At 32.8% G+C, this 25,047-nt stretch overlaps 1 protein-coding gene across 12 annotated transcripts in view; it reads left to right on the top strand.

The window, feature by feature from the left end:
- Positions 1-25,047, top strand: part of DROSHA (drosha ribonuclease III) — a 109,796-nt gene that overhangs the window by 15,714 nt on the left and 69,035 nt on the right. For all 12 annotated transcript variants that reach the window (XR_004230910.1, XM_031946148.1, XM_031946149.1 and 9 more), the window contains 7 exons: positions 2,133-2,237; positions 2,734-2,965; positions 6,722-6,863; positions 10,008-10,162; positions 13,844-13,924; positions 16,165-16,251; positions 23,924-24,010. Coding sequence is in view for 11 of the 12 variants with exons in the window: in XM_031946148.1 (XP_031802008.1) it covers positions 2,133-2,237; positions 2,734-2,965; positions 6,722-6,863; positions 10,008-10,162; positions 13,844-13,924; positions 16,165-16,251; positions 23,924-24,010 (889 nt within the window). In the remaining variant the exon portion in view is untranslated. The remainder of the gene's footprint in view (positions 1-2,132; positions 2,238-2,733; positions 2,966-6,721; positions 6,864-10,007; positions 10,163-13,843; positions 13,925-16,164; positions 16,252-23,923; positions 24,011-25,047) is intronic.

The following is a 25,047-nucleotide window of genomic DNA, read 5'->3' as shown; positions in this document are numbered from 1 at the left end:
AACTATGCCCATTTTGTTCAATAGTAGTAAGGTCAAAGTAGGCTTAACTAATCAAAAAATTATTAATCTTTTTTTTTTAATATCACCTTCATTTACAGATAATATTTCGCCCCCTTCCCTTAAGGCCTGAACAATTTTTAAAGTGAACTTCATTTTTAAAAGATTAGTGTAGAAATGTATGCTGTGTCTATAAATTCATTATACCCCACTAATGACAGATTTTGAAGAAGTATCTAAAACATTGCTTATGCCGTTTACCTAAACATACCAGACTACTTTCTGGTTTATCAGTATGAATAGTGTTGCAGAATCTTTGAAAAGGACCTAAAAACAAATCAGTGTAAGCTGCACCAAACAAGAATTCCAATCTGTTAACATCTCCCCAAAATGGATATATCCACCCTACCAAAATGATTCATTCTACTTTTGGATAGCTTAATTAAATTAGGAAAAGTTTTAACTACTCCAAATCTAAATTTATCCCTTTGTACCTTCTGTCCTTTTAAGTTGAGCCCTTTCGTCTCAGACACTTCACATACTCATAACTTTTCAAAGGTTTGCCCTTTAAATATATGAAGATAGTAATTATATCCTTCCTAGTCTTTATTCTTTAAGCCAGATATGCTCAGTTCCTTTAATTAATCCATGTATAACATAGTCTCATATTTTCAGGGCCCTTTATCATCCTAGTTAAGGATGTTCTTTGAGTGTTCTCAATACATATTTTAAGTTAAAATTTTATTAGATCTTTTTTTAATGATTTCAATATGGAAATTTTGGAATGTCTTATGGAGAAATTAATGAAATTTTCTTTTCAGCAGTAATATTTTATTATATTTAATATAAAATTAATCCAACAGAAGAATTTAATTGAATAATTTTGGGGTCATATCAAATTCAAGGGTCTCTAACTTGTGCTCTTCTTTTGGTGGACATTACTTTTAACTAGAAAAATCTTTTTTAAATATATCAGTGGGGGCACCAGTCCTAAAGATAGGAGAACTTGAGTTCATTCCTAGCTGTGTGACCCTGGCTGAGCGAATCACATAACCCCAATTGCCCCAGCCAAAAAAAAAAATATATATATATATATGTGTGTGTATAGATATACACATATATATCAATACATATATATCAACACATATATATCAATGTACGCTTGGTCAATGGGCATTATTGAAAAGTTATGTGTAAAACAGTTTTCCATAAATTAAATTCATTAGAGGTACATAATATTGAAAAGATTTCCTCAGTAACAAACTTTTATAAAACAATCCTTTTAATATCAAAACATTGAACATTTATTCTTCTGTTTTGTGAGTTCTAAATTTTGTAAGATGAAACATATTACATAGTCACAGAATTCTTAATTAGAAACCAAAAACTGACAGTATTTTTTGATAAAATCTTATTTGTTTTTTAAGGTCTTTACTGTCTATATTAATGGTATCATGACTTCGCAGCCCTAATTTTACTTTCCAGAATCATTTGGTTATTTTCTTTGGTTTGATAGCCTCTGATGATAATAAATTTCATTTTGAAAATTTGCTTCTGGATATTCATTTAGTGAATAGTTGAAATATATGTTTTCACTTTAACCTCATAGGATTTCAGTTATCAATTGATTTAATGCTAATTTAATTCCATATTTTTTATTGTGGATAAATTTTAATAGACCTTCAACTTGTATATTTCTTAATCTTACATTTCAGGTTACTTATAATTTGATAGAATGGTGTGTTTCCATGCAGCAATGGGAAGTATGTTAATTTTACCTGATAAATTAGAGTTTAGTAAGGAAGTGAATAGAAGATCTTGAGAAAAATTGACTGTGATCAAATTTTATTTATTATTAGATTTTTTTTTTTTTTTTGTGGCTTATTTGTGAGGGTTAGTAATTAGTTTTCATCTCCAGTAAACATTGTAAAAGAGATTTACTTTTTTGTTGAGTGAAAAATTGCTTTATCTTTTTGAGGCATTAACAGGAAAAATAGCAAATTTCTCTGGTGAGCAAAATTAGAAAAATTGCTGTAGTGAGATCTTTTTATTTAAAAACACATTGATAACTACAAATGGGATGGGGGTTTTGAGTTTTTCTATCAAAAACAGCATTGTGTATTAAACCCTTTAAGAGAGCGAGAACGGGACAGGGACAGGGACAGGCACAGGCACCGGGAAAGCCGAAGATCCCCGTCTCCAGACAGATCCTACAAAAAAGAGTACAAACGAACTAGCAGGTAAGACTTAAAAGGGGTTGGCTTTGCTAGGAAAATTAATTGTATTCATTATGGATTTGAGATATTATAAAATAATATAATCCAATGTTAGATCCAAATGTAAACTCTATACAGAGTTATTTTTGAAGACTAGAAAAACTGACTATTAACTTTGAAGATCTTTAACTGTCAGAATATATTGGTCTTAAAACTTTTCATATGTATATTTGGTATGAAAATTCTATAAAGAAAGGCATTTATTCCCTCATTGAAAGTCCCTTATCCTTTACTGAAATGGTATTTTTCAGTGGTAATAACTCAAAATGTCTGTCTAGTAAGGATTTGTAGCTTAGTTTGTAAGGAGTGATAGCAGTTATAGGGCAAAATTTTCATTGTTGAATAATCATGAACATTTGTTTATAAGACTGAGATTAAGAATATAATTCTTTTTAAAATGTACAGAATGCTGTTAATTTTGACTGCAAAACTTTATTTTTCCTTTTCTTTCTTAATGAAGCCGATCACCAAGTAGAGAGAAGAAGAGAACTCGATGGGAAGATGACAGAGATCGATGGCTTGACAACCAGAATTCTGGCAAAGAAAAGAGCTATACCTCAATCAAGGACAAAGAGCCAGAGGATATCATGCCTGACAAAAATGAAGAAGAAGAAGAGGATCTGCTTAAACCAGTCTGGATTCGTTGTACTCATTCAGAAAGCTACTATTCTAATGATCCCATGGATCAAGTGGTATGTCTGAAGTGGAGTGAGAACTTTTTTACACATCATAAACATTTACTGTGTTAGATTTGTTTAGATTTGAATTTATGATGACTATAAAAAGCCATTTTCTCAGAGACAAACTTTAGAATTTAGAATTAGGTTTTGTACATGTATTAACTCACTATCTTTTCTAAATAACTTCCTACATAAGAATAAGTATAAAGCAGTTTCCCAAGTGGGAATTTGAGAAAGAAAAAATTGTCTCTTGAAACTAGATCATGGACAAGAAAATAAGAACGAATGGATTCCTCTAGCTGTTTTCCTTTTTTCTACATCTCAAAATCCCAGGTATCATCATCTGCCTTCCTCTCCTATTCCTCAGTCTTAGGACACCCCTCCACCCCCAAAAAGTGACTTTTTCCTCTCTTAGTCAACTCCTCTACATCTACATTTGATTCTATTCTAATTCTGTTTTTTCCGGGAATTTGCAATATCTCTCTTCTGTCTTTAATCTTTTCTTACTTACTAATTTCTTACTTCAATTTTACTTGTCTCCCATTCTTAAAATTTCTTTATTAGGCTTTGCCATATCAAGGAATCTATCTCTCCCTCTCTTAAAATCAGACTTTTAGAAGGGGGGGAAAAAAACTATTTATACTTGCTGCCTTCATTTCTCCTCTCACTTTACAATTTTTAGAATTTATAATTCTCCTCTCAATCCTTTACAATTTTTTGTCCTTACCATGCAATTTTTTTTTTTAAAGCAATCGCCATTGCTGTTTTTTCCATCTTTATTGTTCTTTACCTACCATAATGTGACTGGTTCCCGAATTTCTTCATATTGGTATATATTTTAAAAAAAATTTTTTTAATGCTTTTTGTTTCTTTTAAGTATTCTTAGGTTCCTTTCCCTTTCTTAGATATTTCTTAAAGAAGAATTGTAGCACTTTGGGTCTTTCACTTCCACAAAGGAATGGGTTGGGGATGTTCTCCCATTTCTCTTCATTTTGATTAGTTTGATTTTTTAAATTTTATATAGTTAGACAATTCACTTTATAATTCACTTGATTTTTTTGATGTATAGTTCTTTGCATTTATATTGTTGAATTTATTGGGATTTTTTTTTCTTTTTATCATTTCTTGTTTTCTTGGCTCTGCTTATTTTCATGTAAATCTTTCCACGCTTTTCTTTATTCATCACAAACACCATTTTTTTAACAGTAGTATTCCAGTATATTTATTTATGTATCACATTTTGTTTAACCATTTCACAACTGATTGACATCCACTTGATTTCTAATTATCTGTCACAAAAAAAAGTGATTCTATAAATATTTTGGCATATATATATATTTTGAATACCAAAATTTTATGGGAAGAAATTTGCTACAAAATTTTTCCCCCAGTCAGTAATTTCCCTTATATTAGGTATGTTGATATATTTTTGCATATGCTATTTAGTTAATATAATCTAACCTTTTTTTATATTTTATAATTTTCTCTATTTCTTCTTTGGTTAAGACTATTCTAATTTTAGGTGTAACATCTGCTCTTTTAATTTTTTCGTAATATGTTTAATTATAGTTACATCTATTTAGAATTTATTATGGAATAGGTTATAAATTGTTGGTATTAAGTGCCAGATTGCTTTCCAGTTTTCCCAGAAGTTTTATTAAATAATAATTTATTAAATAAATTTATTAAATTTTATTAAATAAAATTTTTTTTCAAGGTAATTTTCAGTTATCTCTTATCACCCCCCCCCCCCCCCCCCCCTATATCTAAGCTGTTGGGAAGACTTGCAAATTTCACCTTTGCAATATCTCTCAATTAATCCGTTATCACCTCATACCTAGATTACCAAAGTAGTTTGCTGGTGGGTCTGCCTGCCTCTGGTCTCTCCCTATTCCAATCTATATTTTCAAGTGTTTTTCCTAAAGCACAGCTCCATTCATGTTATCTTTCTCCCCCAAAACAAATAAACAAACTAACTCCTGTAGCTTCCTGTTACCTCCTGGAGTAACTAAATTGTATCCAGCATTCAAATCCCTTCATAACTTAGACTTTTTACTATCCTCTTCAGACTAATGACAATGGTGTCCTGGTTGTTGCATGAATAAAACATTGTATTTTTCTGCTCCAAGTATTCTCTCTTCACATTTAAGTAATAGTAAGGGATCCCCTGAACTTCTCTTTTTGAATTGTCATATTTTCCAGGAACACTGGACCCAGAGTATTCTGGAAGTCTTGAATGTGTCAAGGACACCCCCTCTCCCCCAGCTGATATAATTTGTTGTTTATACACTAAGCTGGATTCCCTGTTGTGTCCTTGGAAGTCAAGACAGGTGCCAGTCAGTCAGTACTAGGTTGAGAAACAACTTGCGCAACTTATACCCTTCTAGATAAGTAGACTATCATATCTTCATGGTCTACCATGCCACTTTTGCCATCTCCTTATTTCTCTTCTCCCATTTACTGTTCCTTTACTCTGTCTTTGCCACTTTTCTTTTAAGAGGAGATTTCTGTTTTCTCCTCCTTCCTTTGTTGTACTGTCAAAATTTGTTAACTTCTGAATGACTTGTAAACTCTTTGCCCTGGCAAAATGTTCCATATGCGTGTTTGTTTCTCTTGTAATAAATCTAATTGCTACACTGTCTTATTGATATTGTTTTTGGTTAACACTCCTATCCCTAAACTTTTGCATGCCTTTCCTCCTACTACTGACCCCTCTAATTTTCTTTAAATCCCAGATAAAATCTCACCTAAATCCCAGATAAAATCTCACCTTCTATAGGAAGCCTACCTTAACCCCTCATAATCTCAGTGCTTTCTTTCTATTAATTATTTCTTGTTTGTCCTGTTATGAAACCTTGATTTGTATATGTTTGCATGTTGTCTTCCTCATTAAATTAGATTAGATTAGATTATAAACTCCTTAGAGACATGGAGTATTTTTTGCTTTTTATAATGAGTTGTATTTTTCTGATTCTCCTTTTTTGGTTGTTTTTTTTCCATTTGGTCTTTCTGTTTTGTTTTTTTTGTTTTTTTTTTTAATTAATATAATGGGGTTTTATGCCTTCTGCTTTAAAGTATAATTTGAAGTCTAGAAGTGTTATTTTGCCTTCAACCCCTCCTTTTTTTTTTCCTTCATTATTTCCTGTATTACAGGTCTTTTTCTTCCAGGCAAATTGTTTTCTTTCAGCTTCTTCTCAAGTTCCCCCAAATGCTTCTACATTTCTTTGTCCTAAATTAAATCCCTAGTTTTAAATCCAAAGTGCTCCCTTCTCAACTTCTCCCACCCCCAGCCTTACCCAAACCCCTCCCCAATTCAGTGCAAGTCCTTCTCTTCTTTTTAAACCTTTCTTGTGAAAGCCCAAATTCAAAATCTAGGGAAATAGCTTAATAAGAGGTACTTTTTTTCTTTCCTTTTTGGTTTCTTGATAATTCCATGAATTTTTCTATAATGTTTTTAGGTGTATGTCAACTTTTAAAATCCTAAGGGGAAATGGGAGAATGGCAAGATTAAAGTTTATACTTTGAGCTTTATCCCTCTTAATCTGATTTTTTCTTCATCATCACTGGTAGATAACTTAACAGAATTGTTATTTTGCCTATTTCTCTCACCCTAGGAATATTAGCAGTAGATCGTCGGAAAGAAGATTTTGTTTTTAAATTTACAAAGTAGAAACAGATATTTTGTTGTTAAGCAATAGACTTGCTATGTTATATATACATTAGTTTGTTAATACTATTATTTATTTTTGGTGTATACTTTCCTTTAAGGGAGATTCTACCGTTGTTGGGACTAGTAGACTTCGAGATTTATATGAAAAGTTTGAAGAAGAATTGGGGAAGAGGCAAGCAAAAGCAAAAGCTGTGAGGCCCCCATGGGAGCCACCCAAGACCAAACTCGATGAGGATTTAGGTAAGTCTTTGGGAAGGATTAGTATCTGAATTTTCAAAAGTATCTATTTAACTCTAAAACAGACTATTTCATTTCTTAAAAAACATTTTTTAAAAAGAAATTATAAATCATATGCCATAGTGTGTACTTTTCTTCACAACAACACTATTAGAGATGGTACAAAATTTAATCCAAATCCAAATTTAACAAACTTTAGGTACCTCTTATGGAAGGTTCTGTCACAACAACAGAATACTAAGTCCAGAATAAAATAACCTTTTTCTTTTTCACAGTTTATTGGGAGAAAGAAACTAGCACAGAAAACACTGAGAGGATAAAAAGAACACTAACAACTGCTGTAGTGAGGGATGGCTTCATAGAAGAGATGAACTGTTGTTCAGTACAGAAGGAAGGTTCTCAGAAATAGAGCCAGGGAATGATGGAATATGAAGTTTATTAGTCACATTTTCTGAAATTTCAAGTATAAAAAGGGAAGTTGCTAAGATATGTGATTTGGAATCAAATTGTAAAGGACCTTAAATATCAAAGTTAAGAGTTTGTATTCTGTCTTAGAGGTATTAGGAAGCCATTGAAGTTTTTTAACAGGGGAGTAATATTGTATCTGTCTTGTGTTTATGGACCTGGTCCTTGTATGCCTTAAGGATTGGACAAAAATGAGATGGGAAGCAGGAAGAGCAGTTTGGAGCTTATTGAAGTAATCCAAATGAATGGTGATGAGGGCCTTAAGAAGGATGATTGCCATGTAAGTATAGAGAAAGAGAATATATGAGATATTGTGGAGCTAGAATGGTTAAAATTGGGCATTGACTAGGAAGAGTGAAGAGAAAGAAAGAATGGAGGATGCCTTTGAGGTCGTGAATCTTGTGCCTGGTAACATAATGGTTTCCTCATCAGAAATAGAGAAGTTTAGAGGTGGGACAGGTTTAGAAGAAAAGTTAATAAATTCTGTTTTAGATATGTTGACTTTGAGATGCTTAAGATATGTGTAGGTAGTGATGTTCAGCGGGCAATTAGTAGTGTAGGATTAATGTTTAAGTAAAAGATACGGGCTAGATTTATAGATTTGCAAGTCATTTGCTTGGGAAAGGTTCAATTCATGGGAGCTAATAAAAAAATCACCAAGCAAAAGAGAGAGAGAGAGAGAAGGAGGGAGGGAGGGAGGAAGAGAAATACAGAAAGAGAGAGAGAATGAGAATAAGAATGTAGAGGAAGAGAATGAGGTCCAGGACTGAGTCCTAAAGAATACCTTCCCCTCTTCATGGGCAAAAAAAAAACTGAGTGATCTAGCAAAGAACACTGAAAAGCAATGGTCAGAGAAGCCAGAGAATTAGGAAAGAGTAGTGTCCCTGAAGCCAAAGAATGAAAGGATGTTCAGGAGGAAGGGAGTGTCAGTATTGTCAGACGACATGAAAGGGGTAAGGATTCAGAAAAATCTGTTCAATTTAAGTATTTCATTGATTAAAATTATTAACCTTTCAAAGGACAGTTTCTTTACATTAATTGGGTCAGAAACACGATTTCAAAGGACTTGAAAATGATTACAGAGGAAATATTTTAAGTAATTTTTGATGTACTTTAAATTTAAAGCTTGAAGTTTTTTCTAAATGTATGACTTCCTTTGCTAGAGATTCAGGTTTGGTTTTAAGAGCAGTTACTTAGTATACCATATAATATACATACCTGCTTTTTCCCCTTTTTAAAAAAATGACAGTAAGGGGAATATCAGGCATCCTATGATGATATTAGCATTTGTAAACAGGATTAAGAATGTTGCCTTTAGAGATTATTTTTGGAGTCAAGGTAGAATTGGGTATAAATATTGCCCGTAATATATTGGCTGTGTGCCCATGTGCAACTTTAACCTCTCTGATTCTCAATTTCTTCAAATGTAAAATGGGTGTAATACCGGTACTGTGTGCTGCATAAGATTATGGTAGATTATTATAGATTAATATCTGTAATTCTAATAAAGTCTGACTTATAGTTGAGATATTAATTGCTTTGTAAGTTTTTAATGTCTGTTCTTATTATAGCTAGTGCCTTCCTTCCCAGTTTATCTTGTATATAATTCTTTTGAATATATTTGTAGTCGTTTACTTGATATTTATGTGGGGTATATTTTTATATGTTATTCTTCTCTCCTCCATTAAAATAAAAACTTATTCTAAGTATTTCATTATTTTTATTTATATCCTTCTCTACTTTGTACAGTACCATTCATAGAATAGGTACTTAATAAACACTTACTGATTGACTATTACTATATTTATAATAATAATAATAAAAATAGTAAGCTTTTGTATAATATCAGTGTTAAGACGGTCACCTGGCATTTGATTGAATATGTATAGTATTTTGATAGACAGCTTAAATTGTTAAAATATTCTATTGTGTTGAAACAAGATCAGCCTGCACAAAATTGTGCTTATTATATAGCAACAAGCATGTCTCATATTTCTTTCATAAAATAGAATCCGATCCTATTATAAAGTAATAATTATAATTATAATAGTGTGAATAAGGAATTTTGTGAAATGGTTTTATGTATTCAGATCCACACTATTGAAAATTATGATCAATTCTATTCCAGTAGAAATATGTAGATTATTAGAATATTAAACTATTCAGTAGAATCATTATTCACACTAATCAAGATTACACTGTAACTTTTCAGATACTCGAAGGCAGCTGTCATGTTCCCTTTAAGGCTTGTATTCTGTACTCTCAGTATACTTCTAAGACTGGAATCTAGGATTTTTGAGCCCAGATCAGATATTCTTTTTAAAAAAAAATTGTATACCATATTTTCATACTAAATGAGTAAACTGTGACACTTAATCATTAATTCTTTTATCATGTTTAGCCTTTGTACATATGAATATTGTTTCCACAATTAGATTTCAGGCTCCACAAGACTATGAACTAGAGAGAAATAAGATCAAGTATTACCTATTGCAATACCTAATAGTGCTGTGTATGTTATTTATATGGTGAGGATTTAGTAATATTTATTGGAGTTTACCTTAAAATCTAAAGTTTTGTTTAAACACCTAAAGTTTGGATGTTTGGGTCACTTGGAAATCTCTAATATTTTAAAAAAAAATTCTTCTTTTCTCCTTTCTGGCCCACCTTCCATTAAATTAGACAGCTCCAGTGAATCTGACTGTGATTCTGATGACGACAGCAGCTGCTCCAGCAGTTCAGACTCTGATGTTTTTGATGTAATTGCTGAAATCAAACGCAAAAAAGCCCACCCTGATCGACTTCATGAAGAACTCTGGTATAATGACCCGGGACAGGTTTGTATGATTATTTTTAAACTATTGTTCTAAAGGGCTTTGGTGTGATTGGTGACTGTTCTCTTTTGCACATTTTGGATGAACATCCTTGGAAGAAGGTAAATACGCTCAGCAGTGGGACAGAATTGTACTTTCAGTATGCCATATGTTGTTATTTAAAGTTTGTGTGTCATTTTGCCTTCCAAGTTTGACTCAAAACTAAACATTGCAGAGTTATGATTTTCTGAGACTGGGTATGTAAGTTCTGAGCTGTGGTTCGTTGTAATCCATTAAATTGTCCCTAAAGACACTTTGGACAAGAGTATTTCATTAGATAAATTTTCTTTTGCTTATAATACTTTGTCTTGAGCTTGATACCTACCTATCCAACCTACCTTCAAAATCTTTTCTGTTGCTTTGATTCTGTGACTCTACACTTTGTTCTCTATTCCAAGTTGTTCAGTTTAACTTGCTTGTGATTTCCCAAAATATGGTATCCAATTTTTTTGTTTTATTTTGTTTTGGGAGGAGGATTGTGCTTCTTAGGTACTTTTATTTCTTCCTTTAATTCTTTGAATTTTTCAACCAACGGGTCTAGTATTTGGGTTATAATAATTATTGAGTTTTCTTCTGAAGATTTCTGCTCATAGAAGAGGAAGCATTACCTTATGTTATCTTCATTTATTTTTCTTTTATCTTTGATGTTTCTCCCCCTTCCCCCTCCTTTGGGCATTTCCTTCTAATATTTTTTTCTTTTTCACTACATTTTGTTATTTTATTTGACATTTATTATTTTGAAGTGATAAAGGGAAGCAAGCTGAGCAAAGAGCCAATTTCTTACTCATTCATCTTGCCAGAAGATTCTCCCCAACTGAGAATTTTGTAAAAGACATAGAAGATAAAAACGAGGTCAAGTAACTCAGGATAAATATAAAGGTATTGTAAGGATTCTATTAGGAACATTGAAGTCCAGAAGGAGCTGAGCCTGGTGAAAACCAAAGACAAGAACATTGTTAGTTAGGTTGGGAGCAAAAGGATAATTCAAGAAGGGAGAGGACCACTACTTGAGGTGGATGGAATGAAGGTAATGTACAATGATGAGATGACTAGGTGACAGTCACATTTGCTTGCTTTCTCTTCTATAGAGGATAATTTATGGACTGGAAACATAGTAGAAACTTGTACATCAGATTGTAGAAGTCAGATTAGGTGAAGAATTGTGCAAATAGCTACCATCTGTATTAAAGTCAGTAAGCAAAGAAAAATTGCATCTTATTGTTTGGAAACACCTGGCAATTTATTACTAAAGTGTGATTAGAGAGCTTTGAAGAACTTGGAAATTGAGAAAATGTCTAAAGGACTAGAGATAAATAAATGGTTCATTTCAGGAACAGAAGACTAGTCTTTTGCAAGTTGTAGGCTAGTGAAATTTGACTTCTATACTTGTTAAAATTCTAGAATTATTATTGACAGGATAGTTTCTGAAGATTTAGGAAGGAAGTAATAACTAAAAGATACTCTGGCTTCAGCAGGAAAACATCATGCCATGCTAACCTAATTTATATTTTTAGTAAAATGCATAAATTCCTTTACAATAAAGCACTCAAAAGAAATCCATTTATAAGGAGATATAGTATATTTAAATTTTACCGTTATTTGACTAAGTCATGCTTTCTTTGGGGACAAGAAGTAGAAGTGTGTGCTAAGTGATGGTATGATTAGGCAGGTTTGGAACTAGTTCGGTTATTAAAACAAACAATTGAATTTATAATTAGCTTGTTGGAAATTCATTGTAGAGAATTCTAGGAATCTGTGCTTGACTTGTCCCTATTTAATGTTTTTATCAGTGACATGCCTGAAAACAGAGAAGGCATTTTTGCCAAAATAGCAAATGCCGTGAGCCATGGAGGAGTGGCAAATGCTTTGGACTACAGAGGCTGAATGTAAAAAGATTTCTTGGCAGGCTACAGAGGGAGGGCATATAAAAGAAAATGTTAAAAAGGGACAAGTATAAAGGTTTATATGTCATTTTTATAAATATGAGATCAAGAGATATTAAAAGTAATATTTTGAATTATTAATGGATTGTAAATTTAAGTATAAATCATCACTCTGTCATGATGTGATGAACTACTAGTTAAATATTAAGAGAAATGTTATCCAGAAATAGTGCAGATGTCATACCATTTTACTTTACCTTCATCACACTTATTTTGGTACTGTGTTCAGTTCTGTGTCCCACAGTTTAGGAAACACATAGGTATATCCAAAAGAATGTGAGGAGGATAAAGTAGAAAGGCTTTAGAAGGAAAGGACAGCTAAGTGGTGGATTAAATGTAGTGTGGTCCTGAAAAATTCATCTTTCCGAGTTGAAATTTGGTTTTGGATACTTCCTAGCTTTGTGTCCCTGGACAAATCACTTAATCATGTCTGCCTCAGTTTATCTGCAAAATGACCTGGAGAAGAAAATGAGAACCACTACAGTATCTTTGTAAAGAAAATCCTAAATGGGGTCACGTGGGATTGGATAGGACTGAAAAACAATTGAACTGAATAGGAGAATAGTTTGAAAGGAGCAAGGGATGTTTAGCCTTTAGAAGAGAACACTTACTTGTGTTATTTGTATGGCTAGGAAAGTGCTTTATAACTGACTTCACATATTTAAAAGACTATTTTTGAAGAAGGACTAGATTTAGGATCATTATAGATTTTTGAGATGGAAAGAAAAGAGCAAATCAGAAACAGTGAGTGGATATATGAGCGAAAGAGATTGATTTAAATTTAGTTTCTGGTATAAGGAGAAATTCCTAACATTTAAATCTATCTAAAAATGAAACAGATTACCTTGGAAGTTGGCAAGTTTCCTTCGTTGCCAGTTGTTATTTAACATTTTATTAGTGACATGCCCAAAAGCAGAAGTTAGATAGCCACTTTTAAAGAAAGAATTCTTGAAGAACTCTGGTTTGTAGATTTATATATTTAGAGATAGAAGAAATGATACCTACATGTCCATGACTGTCCTTTGGAAAATAATTTTTAGATAATAATTGATTACTTTTCCGCATGGTTTTGTTTTGTTTGTTTAGACAAATTATAAACATCTCCAGGGGACAGAGATTATATAGTGTAGATGTAGTTTTCAAGTAGTAGACTCTTAAAAAATCTAGTATACAAGTGACCTGGTTCAGTGTTAAACTAAGTGCCAAATAAAATTGCAGGGTAAAACACAAGTTTAAAACTTGTCATACGTTCAAAGTTTTCTGATTCTGAAAGGCATATTCCTAATATTGGTTGAGAGTGATTCAGATTTAAAAATATTCAGATCACTAGTTGTTTCATTAAGTTGAAATTATATTCTTTGTGGAAAAGTACATTTTTCCTAAAAATTAGTTGTGGAAATATATAGACAGATTTAGAGTAAAATGGGGACAAATAAGTATACTGACATTGGTATTTTCTTCTTGGTTGCCCAAATAATACTGAGAGCTAATGTTGCTATTTGGTTTCTTTTATCTGACTACATATGGATACATTGCAGTTTTATGGGTTTTAGAGCATCCACTTTATCTTCTGTCCCTGACAGGCTCTTAAGGGGCTTAAAGTACTGATGACATGAAAGCTGAAATTGTTTCTGAGACATCATCTTGTATAGTTTTTTTTTTCTTTTTCAATAAAAATGCAATTACCTTCTTTCTCTGACAGATGAATGATGGCCCTCTTTGTAAATGCAGTGCTAAAGCAAGGCGCACAGGAATCCGACACAGCATCTACCCGGGTGAAGAGGTGACTGGTTTGGAACATTAGACTTTAAAGTACTGGGCCAATGGGTGGTCAGGCAGAAACCAATATTTTTCCTCTCCATCAAAGTCATATACATATTTTTAAAATAACCATCATCTATAAAGAAATTTTTTTTAGCTACTGACAGATTCAAAGAAAACTTGAGGTAGAATATTCCTCAAGATAACCGAGTTTTTCACTTTGAAGATGAGTACTTTGGAAAATTTGAAACATTATATTTAATATTTTATTATTTAGTTCTCATAACTGCAAGTGTCAGAATTGTTTTAATCAAACAAATTTCCTTTATAGTTAATGTTTATAGGGAAAAAAAAAACCTTAGCTATGGCCTTGAGGTATTAATTTCTTTTCCTTTTTAATTTGTTTTCCAATTAACAAACCAAAAAAAGCTCCTGACTATTTCTTCTCTCCTTTTTGGAAAAAATACTTAAAAGACAGACCAAAACCTTATAATAAATGTATAGAGTAAAAGCAAATTTCCACATTGACCTTGTACAAAAAATAGCCCCATATCATTCTGTTCCCCGAGTCCATTGTCTCTCAGTCAAGAGGTAGGGTGCATGTTTCATCATTGGTGCACTTGGACCATATGACTGCATTGATCAGAGTTCTTAAGTCTTTGAGTTTTTATAATGCTGTTATTGAACATATTGTTATCCTGGTTCTGTTCACTTTATGGGGCAAATCATTCTTTTGATGATTTTTTTATGATGCACTAATAATTCCTTTATATTCATAATAATTCATAAACTATGGTTTATTCAGCCATTTCCCAAATTGGTGGCTACTCCTTTAGTTTCTGTCTCTTTGCCACTAAAAAGTCAGCTTACACTAATCAGCTGTTGATTTCTTAGAACAAGTAGAATTAAGTATAATTCATGAAGAATTTCTAAAAAGTTAATGATTTCATTCATGGTGCTTATAGCCATGATGGTTATTGGATTTTTTTTTTCTCCATAATTTTGGTTTATATTTCTTCTCTTTTGCCTTATTTTTCTTCTGATTTTTGCACTATGTGTATGTATTGGAGGTAAGGGTTGTTTACATATAATATATGCACACACACATACTTCCACCAGTTATCGTTTTCTACTTCCAGTGTCAAATTAGACCTTTGATTCTAGTCTCTTTTTCTGCCTGTGTGCTCTTAGTAAAATTTATGATGATTCTTAGGATTCTTAGAATTATAAAGTTCTGGAATTAGAACTCACAGAAACCATAGGGTCATCAAGGCCAACATCTTCATTTGCTTTTTTTCTGTTAGCACACTTTGTTTTTCCATTTTCTTTATTACAGTGAAACTTGAACCAGAGATTAAATTTTGGCTTTTTGTATTATTAATTGAATCATATCGTAATTTTTAAAAGGTCACAAAAACCTTAGAATTTATGTAGGCCAGCCATTTCATTTTACAGAAGAAATAATTAGTCAGCTAGCATCTATTAAGCATTTTCTTTGTGCCAGGCACTGTATAAAATGCTAGCTATGAACTCAAAGAAAAGCAAAGAATGTTCCTGTTTTTGAGGAGCTTACATTCGGCCTGGAGAGTAAGCAAGAAAATATTTGTGTAATCAAAAACGTACAAGATAAATTGGGTACCTGACATAGAAGGCTTTGAGATAAAGAGGACTAGAAGAAATATTTCTTGCCAGCAAGTACTTTAGCAAAGATTTGAAGGAAGTCAGGGAGGCCTGGAAATGAAAATGAGAAGAGAACTGTGTTTAGCTGGTGTAAATATTTGGAATCAAGAAAGGGAATACTATGAGGCAGGAACAGCCAGTTTCACTCAATCAGAAAGTAAGGTTTTGGAATATTGGAATGTAGGAAGAGACCAAGTTATAAAGGGTATTAAAAGGCAAAGAAAATGTTGTTAATAGGCAGCCACTGGAATTTGTTGAGTGGGCGACACAGAGCTGTCCTTTATGAAGATTATTTTGGCAGGTGAATGGAGGAAAAATGGAAACAAAAAAAACTTGAGACATAGAGATCAGTCAGCAAATAACCCAGGTGTGCAGTGATGTGAACTTGTATCAAGGATAACAGTATCAGAGAATGGAAGAAAATGAGTTCCAGAGAGTTCAATTTGTCTAAGATTACCAGTCACTTAGACATGTCAAAACTTTCCTTACTTTTCTCTAAAGGAAAATAAACTATCCTCCCCCTTTCTTAGAAGTTAACTCTTAATACTTATATAAAAACACTTTTCTTTTCTTCCTTTCAAGCCCATCAAACCCTGTCGTCCTATGACCAACAATGCTGGCAGACTATATCATTATCGAATTACAGTTTCGCCTCCTACAAACTTTTTAGTAAGTATTTAAACAAGTTCTAGCCATTTAATAACAGAATCCATTTCTGGAATTCTCACACTTTGCTTTCTTTTGTACTTTATGTGATTTTACAACGAAAGGAGTTTGTCTTTAAAAAAAATCCACTTTATGATTTATTTGATCCCTGTAATCTCCTCAATTAAGCTATTTTTTTTTTTTGTGACTTCAAAATGGAGCTTGACAAACTGTTAATGTACATAAGCATTTAATACATATGATAGGCCTGTTTTGGACATCAATGAGCTGCATATACTTTCTCCACATTGAGAAAAGATTTATTGCATTTTGGCCATAATACAGAAGTTGATACTTATTTCTTTGGTTTTGTTTTTTTGGAAACATTGGGATTATATGATTTGCCCAGGGTCACACAGCTAGTAAGTGTCTGTAGGTGGAGTTTGCACTCAGGGTCTTCCTGACTTTAGGCATGTACCTAACCATTGTACCACCTAGCCACCAATTGGTTATTATTACTCTGGATAAATTAGTTGTCTTCAATAAGTGAAAATGTAAAGGGGTATAGAAACAGCTTATTTTTCACATTTTTTTTTTTTTTTTGATGTATTTAGTATTTTTTCCCCAGTTACATTTAAAACAAAGTTTTCTACATGTTTTTTAAAACAAATTCTTGGGTTTTTTCCTTATTCCTACCCCCAATTAAGAAATCATATGTGAAGTTATGCAAATCATTTCCATAAAAAGGCATGTTGTGAAAGAAAATATAGATCTTTCATCCTAATTAAAAAAAAAAAAAACCCTCAAAGAAAAAAAAAGTAGAGAGAGAAAGAGAGAGGTTCAATTTATATTCAGTTCCTTCTCTGGATATGGATGGGATTTTTTATCATAAATCTTTCAGTGTAGTCATGGATCATTGTAATGCTGAGAATGGCATTTACAGCTGGTCATCCCAGAACATTGTCATTACTTTGTACATAATACATTTCACTTTGCTCGAGTCCATGGAGGATTTTACAGGTTTTTATCCTTCTTTTTTTCTGAGAGCATTTTACTCATCATTTCCCATGGAACAATATTCCATACACTCATACCACACTTTATTGAGCCATTCCCTAATTGATGGGCCTCCTCTGAATTTTCAACTTTTTGCCCTGAAAAGAGAGCTGCTATAAATATTTTTTTGGACATAATGGTTCATTTTCCTTTCAAAAGTAATCTGTTTTGGTATTCATGCCTACTAGTGATACTGTTAGATCAAAGGATATGCATAAATTTATGCTCTATTTTATTCACTCATTCATTTATTTATTTACTGTCCCCCCCCCCAGTTACATTCAAAACAAAATTTTCTCTTTTACATTTGTTTTTAAAATTTTGAGTTCCAGGTTCTCTCTCTTATCCCCACCCACAATTAAGAAACCACTTATGAAGTTATGCAAAACATTTCCATACAAGTCATGTTGTGAAAGAAAACATAGATCTCCCACCCTAATTTTCTTAATTAAAAACCCTCAAGAAAAATAAGTGTTTTGCTTCTGAACACGACCTCCCCTCAAACTACCCTCCCCTTTATAGCCCCTTTCTCCTTTCTTAAGCCTTTCCCCTTCTACTTCTGTTTTCCTTTCTATTAGCCTCCCCATTTCTTTCCCCCTTTCTTCTCCTACTTCCCAAAAGGGTGAGATATGTCTGATATTTTCTCTTTGAGCCAAATCTGATGAGTTTAAGATTCACACAGTGCTTATCCCTTCTCTTCTTTCCTTCAATTGTAATAGGTCTTTTTTCCCCTCTTCCTGTGTTGTAATTTACCCCATTTTACCTCCTCTTTCAGTACTCTTTCAGTTTTCCTTTTCTATCCCTTGTTTCATTTTTATATCATTATGCTAATATCAAATTATACCTGTACCCTCTAAGTATACCCCTATCATTTAACTTTATTCAAAAGTTTAAACATATTATTTGTCACATAAGGAGATAAATTTTTTAACTTTTTAGAAAAACAGCTTTTTTTCTTTTTTACCTTTTTATGCTTCTCTTGATTTTTCTATTTGATGATCAGATTTTCTGTTCAGCTCTGGTGTAGTCATCAGAAATAAATGAAATTCACCTACTTCATTGAATTTTCATTTTTTTCCCTGAAAAATTGCTTAATTTTGCTGGATAGTTGATTCTTGCCTGCAAACCAAACTCTGTTACCTTTTGGAATATCCTATTTCAGGCCTTTCAGTTCTTTAAAGTGGAAGCTCCTACTTCCTGGACAATCATGATTGTGGCTCCTCAATATTTGAATTGTATTTTTGTGGCTGCTTGCAGTATTTTCTCCTTGATTTGATAATTCTAAAAATTAGCCTACCATATACTTTGGAGTTTTCATTTTGGGGTCTCTTTCAGGAGGTGAAAAAACCTCTAGTTTTAGGACATCACGACAGTTTTCTTGATGATTTGTTGAAAGATTTTGTTTAAGCTCTTTTTTCTGTTGTAGTAGATAGGTAGCCCAATAATTTTTAGATTGTCTCTCTTGGATTTATTTTCTAGGTCAGTTTGTCTGAATTTCATCATTTTAAAAAAAGATTATTCCTTCATATTCAACTCACACCTATATGTATCTATATACTATCTATATATATACCCTTATAACTGCCAGAATAATGAGAATATTCTATTGAGTCATAAGTATCATACTCTTATGTAGGAGTGTAAGCAGATAAAGCTTATTACATAGCTTATGATATCACTTTGCTGATTACCTTCTTATGCTTCTCTGGAGTCCTGTATTTGAAAATCAAATTTTCTATTCAGCTCTGGTCTTTTAATCACAAATGTTTGAAAATCTATTTCATTGAATGACCATCTTTTCCTCTGAAGGATTATACTGAGTTCTGGTGGGTAGGTGATTCTTGGTTATAATCTTAACTCCATTGCTCTAGAATATCATATTCCAAGCCCTCCAGGCCTTTTAGGTAAAAGTTGGTAAATCTTGTGTTATCTATCCTGTCTGTGGCTCCAGTATACTTAAATTTCTTCTTTCTGGATGCTTGCAATATTTTCTCCTTGACTTTGGAGTTCTGGAATTTGGAATAATATTCCTGGAAATTTTCATTCTGTAATCTCTTTCAGGAAGTGATTGGTGAATTCTTTCAATTTCTATTTTGTCTTCTAGAATATCAGGACAGTTTTCTTTGATAATTTCTTGAAAGATGATGTCCAGGCCCTTTTTTTGATCCTGACTTTCAGTTAGATCAATAATTTTAAAATTATTTCTTCTGGATTTATTTTCCAGGTCAGTTGTTTTTCCATTCAGATATTTCACATTTTTTTCTATTTATTTTCATTTTTTTAGTTTTGCTTTATTGTATCTTAATTTGTCATAGTCATTAGTTTCCATATGCTTAATTCTAATTTTTAAGGAATTATTTTCCTCAGTGAGCTTTTGTACCTACTTTCCCAGTTGACCACTTTTGTTTTTAAGGCATTCTCATTAGCTTTTTAAAATTTTATTTTGCAGCACACTCAGTTCTTGTCCTATTTTTTCTTTATCTCTCTTACATATTTTCACAATCCCTTTTGAACTCTTCCATAGCTTGAGATCAATTCTTATTTTTCTTGGCGGCTTTGTTATGTAGGAGTTTTGACTTTTTTCATAGTAATTTTTTATGATCAGAAACTTTTTGTTGTCTGTTCATTTTCCTAGCTTATTACTTATCTTTTAACTCTGTTAAAGTAGGGCTCTGTTTCCATGATGGAAGGTTTGTGCAGCTGTTTTCAGAAATCCTTTTAGGAACCTGATAACAAGTACTCTTTTTTTGCCTTGGAACTATTGGGTTGTTCCCACACCCCACTGTAAAATCATGTATGCTAAAGCACCAGAGTCCTGCTTAACTGGCCCTGGGGCTGGAGCTAGGATACAGACTTTGTTGGGTTTGGGGTCAGGCTCTGTTGAGTGGCACTCAGATTGTGCATTTGGCTTCCACCCTAATTCCATAGGTGTTTTCTGCTGACCCTTCCAAGTTATCTTTAGTATCTCTGGGCTAGAGATCACTAGTGCCAACATTGATTCAGAGGGCACTGCTCCCATTCCTTCTTTATTGGTATGGGCTTGGGCCAAAGGCCAGGCTGGGACTGCAATTGCACTTCTCGCATTGGAGCTGTGCCCTGGTCTCCCACCCTGGTTCCATAGACCTTTTCTGCTATTGTCTTTTCTAAATTGTCTTCAGCTGGAAAATGTTCCACCCCATCTTTTTGGATGTTTTGAGACTCTAAAAATTTTTTAGAGTAATTATTTTAAGGAATTGGGAGAAGTTTGTTGGAGAGGTAGGGCAAGTTCCTGCTTTTACTCTGTCATCTTGGCTCTGCCCACACATTTTTTAGATAAACAATTCTCATTCTCTCTGTCTGTCTGTCTCTCTATTTTTTCCCCCACTCAGGCAATTATGGATTAAGTGATTTGCCCCAGAATAATATTATATTTTAAGACTTCATTTTCAAATCAAGGCTAGGTAGGTAATTGCCATCTTTTGTTTCAGGACTAGTGACTATAGTTGTTTTCAGTTAATTAAATTTCCATTTTTTTGACCTCCGTACATTTCACAAAAGCTTTCTCTTAATATCAGAATGTACTACCTTTTCTAGGTTCAGCTCATATACCATTTTCTCCATGAAGTCTTCCTTGATGTATCCCTTCCTCCTCACCCACTGCCAATGCCAGTTATTCTCCCTCCACAAATTATTTTGTATAAATGTGAAAATTAGGGCAGAGTATATTTCCTTTTTAACTGTGTTTCCAGGGCTTAACCAGTTATTTTACTTTGCAAAGTAGGCATTTTTTAAAAAGTTGTAGTTGATCCTTTCTTTGCCTTTGATTTCTGAGATACTTCTCTGAGTTCTGTCTGTGTAGATTCACTTTTTCAGTCTCCTTTACTTGTTTATCTTTTTCTTCTACCCTGTACTTTGGGTATCTCTCAAAGATTTGCTCTTGATCTTCTCTATCTACATTGTCTTTTGATGAATGTTTCATTTACTTGCTCTTTGTCTCTGACTTTGAGATCTATACATTTGGCAGCAGTCTTCCTTGAGTTTTATTTTCACATTTTCAATTGACTGCTACACATCTCTGTATCAGATATGACTCTGTAGGTTGCACACACCTTTGTCAGGACTGGGGTTGCCAATTTCTTTGTTTGCATTGACACATTTAACTGGTGATCCCCTTTCCTGTTGCCCACAGACTCCAAGTTGGCTTCTAGTATTGTACTAAACTATATTATAATTTGTTATTAAATTTCTTGGCAGCTAAATGTCTCAGTGGGTAGAGTTCTGGACTTGGAATCAGGAAAATTTATCTTTCTGGGTTAAAATCTGGCCTCTGACACTTTCTATCTGTATGATCCTAGGCGAGTCATTTAACCCTGTTTGTCTGGGTTTCCTTATCTCTAAAATGAGCAGGAGAATAAATCACAAACTACTCCAGTGTCTTTGCCAAGAAAACCCCAAATGGGTCACACAGCATTAGATATGATTAAAAAATAATTAACAACAATTCTATTTCTTGGATCATTATTCATCTGGTGATTTTTAGTTTGTTTTGGTTTTTGCTAAAGTGGGTATAGGGTAGCTGATCTGTTTTAATTCCATTCAGATAACTTGGCTAGGTGTCTTTGTTAGTATTTTTTTTGGGGGGGTGGGGGTGAGGCTTTTGGGATTAAATGACATGCCCAGGGTCACACAGCTAGTAAGTGCCAGGTGTATGAAGCCAGAATTGAATTCAAGTTTTCTTGACTCAAGGGAGACTCAAAAGTTAAGTGAAAACTAGTCATACAGCTAGTAATAAATGTGGGATTTGAACTCGGGTCCCTTTATTCTCTAGTCTTGATTCATAGTTACCATAACATCCTACTTGATACTTTTTTTTTAAAAATAATACTTTGTGTTGTCATACTTTATATCTTATCATAGTCCCATATGTTTTTTATATCCCTTTTCCCTCACTACTTTTAGTGTATGACAAAATGTCTTGCAGACCATGGATGTTTAGCATAATCTAATTTTCTTCATTCCAGTGATTCTTAATTTCCAACTATATTGTACAAATTCCATTTCCTATCCCCCACGTTAATTCCCTTATTCCTTTTATCTGCAATCTGACCATTTATCCTTAATCTCCCCTACTGTCTTAACTCTAAATTTACATACCCTTTTTCATTAGACTCTCTAAAATAATTGCTCCATAGTTAAGAAATTTTCTATTATCTTAAACCTTTTCCTTTATTATTCCTCCTATCTTGCACTCTGGTTCTTCTTCCTGATGACACAGCCACCCTGGTCATCCTTTTTTTTTTTTAGCACTGGTTCTACTTTCTTTCATTGACCAGACATTAGAATACTGGTCTAAACAGGAACGTTGGAATCCTCCTTTCTCTTTTGACCTGCCTGCATTTTTCTGCCATCATCACTAAGTAACGTTTTCTTCTTTGAAGTTCTTTCAGTCAATATTTATCATCCAGTCAGGGCTTTGATAACTGTTATCCACTGACTTCTGAACACTTCCTTCCTCGCTGAGTTCATTTCCTGGATCACGTTTTTCTCCCCGACAGTAGTTCTCATACTTAGGAACTGAAACATACATGTTGCTATTCCTTCAAATACTCTTACTTCCCAATTCCTGAATTTACTTATTTCCCATGACCTACTTCTTCATACCTCCTCAGCTACATCTAAAAATTTCCATGTCTTTGATTTTTCAGTCACCCACAAGTGTTCCACTTCCTTGTTTACGAGCTCTTAAAGTTCTTCCTTAGATTTCTAACCAGATAATTATATACAGGCAGTTTTCACTTTAAGTAAGTCATTCTGCAGAGCTCTATGTAATGTGATTTTTATATAATTTGCTCATAAACATAGAGAAGGGATTAGGAAGGGGGGACCATGTATGCAGGATTCTAGGACACATTTTGCACACTCTCTAATCTTTGTTTTCTCTTTATCTTCTGGCTGTGTCCCTGTTTTATACAAACCTGCCCATATCTCACTCATCTGCCAAAAAAACAAACAAACAAAAAAACTTGTAAAGTATTCATCTTTAGAGACTAGCTACAGTTTCTTTCAGTCTTCCTTTTGTGGCTGTGAACAAAGCTTTGTGTAATTGATATTTCCACTTCCATTCTTATTAGCTCTTCTTTTACCTCTGTGCAGTCTATCTTCTGACCTCATTCAGCTGAAAGTGCTCTCTCCAAAATTGCCAGTGATCTCTTAATTGTCAAATCTAAAGCCTTTTTCTCAATAATAATCATCCTTATTGACTTATTTTTAGCCTAGAAACTGTTAATCATACTTGTTTTCTTGATACTCTTTCTCTCTGGCTTTTCTTGATGCTTCTCCCTCTTCTTTCTCTTACTACCTGACTACATGTCTCATTTGCTGGATTGTAAATATACACTATATATATATTTGCATATAGTCTCTTCCAATATAAGTGAAGTATTTTAGGGAAGACCTGTTTTTGCTTTTTTTTTTGGTATTCCTAGTCCTTAGCATCTTTCCCACTTTATAGTAATTGTTTAATAAATTCTGGTTGATTGACTAGTAAATATTTGTGGAATTCAGTGGGCTTGAGCTTTCATTGAGAAAGAATTCTGGAACAGTATATGCTAGCAAATTTTGCATAGCCAATGTGTGATATTTTAATATTTTTGCTTCTTAGACTGATAGACCAACTGTTATAGAATATGATGATCATGAATATATTTTTGAAGGATTTTCTATGTTTGCACATGCTCCTCTGACCAATGTGAGTACATATTCTTTTTTCTTAAAATTCCCAGTTATCATATAATATTGTTAAATGAGACTCAAAATATTGCGTACTTGTACAGATATTTGAGGAGTGCCAGGTTTTTCAAAATGAAAGATTGAAAAGGAAAAGCTACATTGATCAACATTTTAAAGCTATTCTGAATTTTTTTTAAGAAGATTTGAAAGTTTTTAATAAAGTGTGAGAATTTATCTTTGAACAGAGCAAAAGAAAATGAAATGCTTTAGAATTCCTCAAATCTGATTTAATTTTAGCAAAACTAGATTTTTCCTATGTCCTCAGATCTGACCTTCTTTTAGAAGTTTTCTCTGAGGTACAGAATTGGTCACTCTTTTCATTACTTCTTAGATCACATTTGATACTATTTAAAATGAATTTCTGAATGTCAATTGAAAGAACACTGTGTTATGGAAACATGACAACCTATACAATTGAATAATTTATTTTACACTTTCAGTTGACCTTTTTTATGTGACTGCTCATGTATTTTAGAAAAGAAAATGGAATATACCAATTCTACTTTTATACATGTTTTGGCTCAAAATCACTTTCAAGTGGCATTCTCTCCTGATTTGTGTATTTGAAACTATTGTCTTATTGGGTAGACAAAGAAACAAAATGTAGTGTCCCAATACAGTGTAAATCTTTGTTATAAAAAAAAATTGGCAGCTAATTTAATTGTCTTTCTGCTTTCTTCAATTCTTAAGGTAATTATGAATATTTCACTTGACATAGATGATTATTTTATTTTACAGTCATATTTTTGGTCCAACGTATCCATTTCGAGAAGTTATGTGTATTATAAATGTAAAAATTAATATTCTAGTATTAACTTTGTAAATATACTTAAGAGTTACCATGTGCTGAAAAAAAAAATTATTGAACTTTCTAAACAATGAAAGGAAATCTTGCACCATTATCTGCTAAAAAAAAAAATTATCAAAAAACACGATTTTTTTTTAGAGGTTTTATTTAGTATATAAGCCCTCTTTGATAATAGCATTATAGATCTG

The sequence above is a fragment of the Sarcophilus harrisii genome, chromosome 1 (genome assembly GCF_902635505.1).
Source record: "Sarcophilus harrisii chromosome 1, mSarHar1.11, whole genome shotgun sequence".
Classification (NCBI taxonomy): Eukaryota; Metazoa; Chordata; class Mammalia; order Dasyuromorphia; family Dasyuridae; genus Sarcophilus; species Sarcophilus harrisii.
Note: the sequence above shows the minus strand (reverse complement) of the source record. Positions and strands in the feature narration are given on the sequence as shown.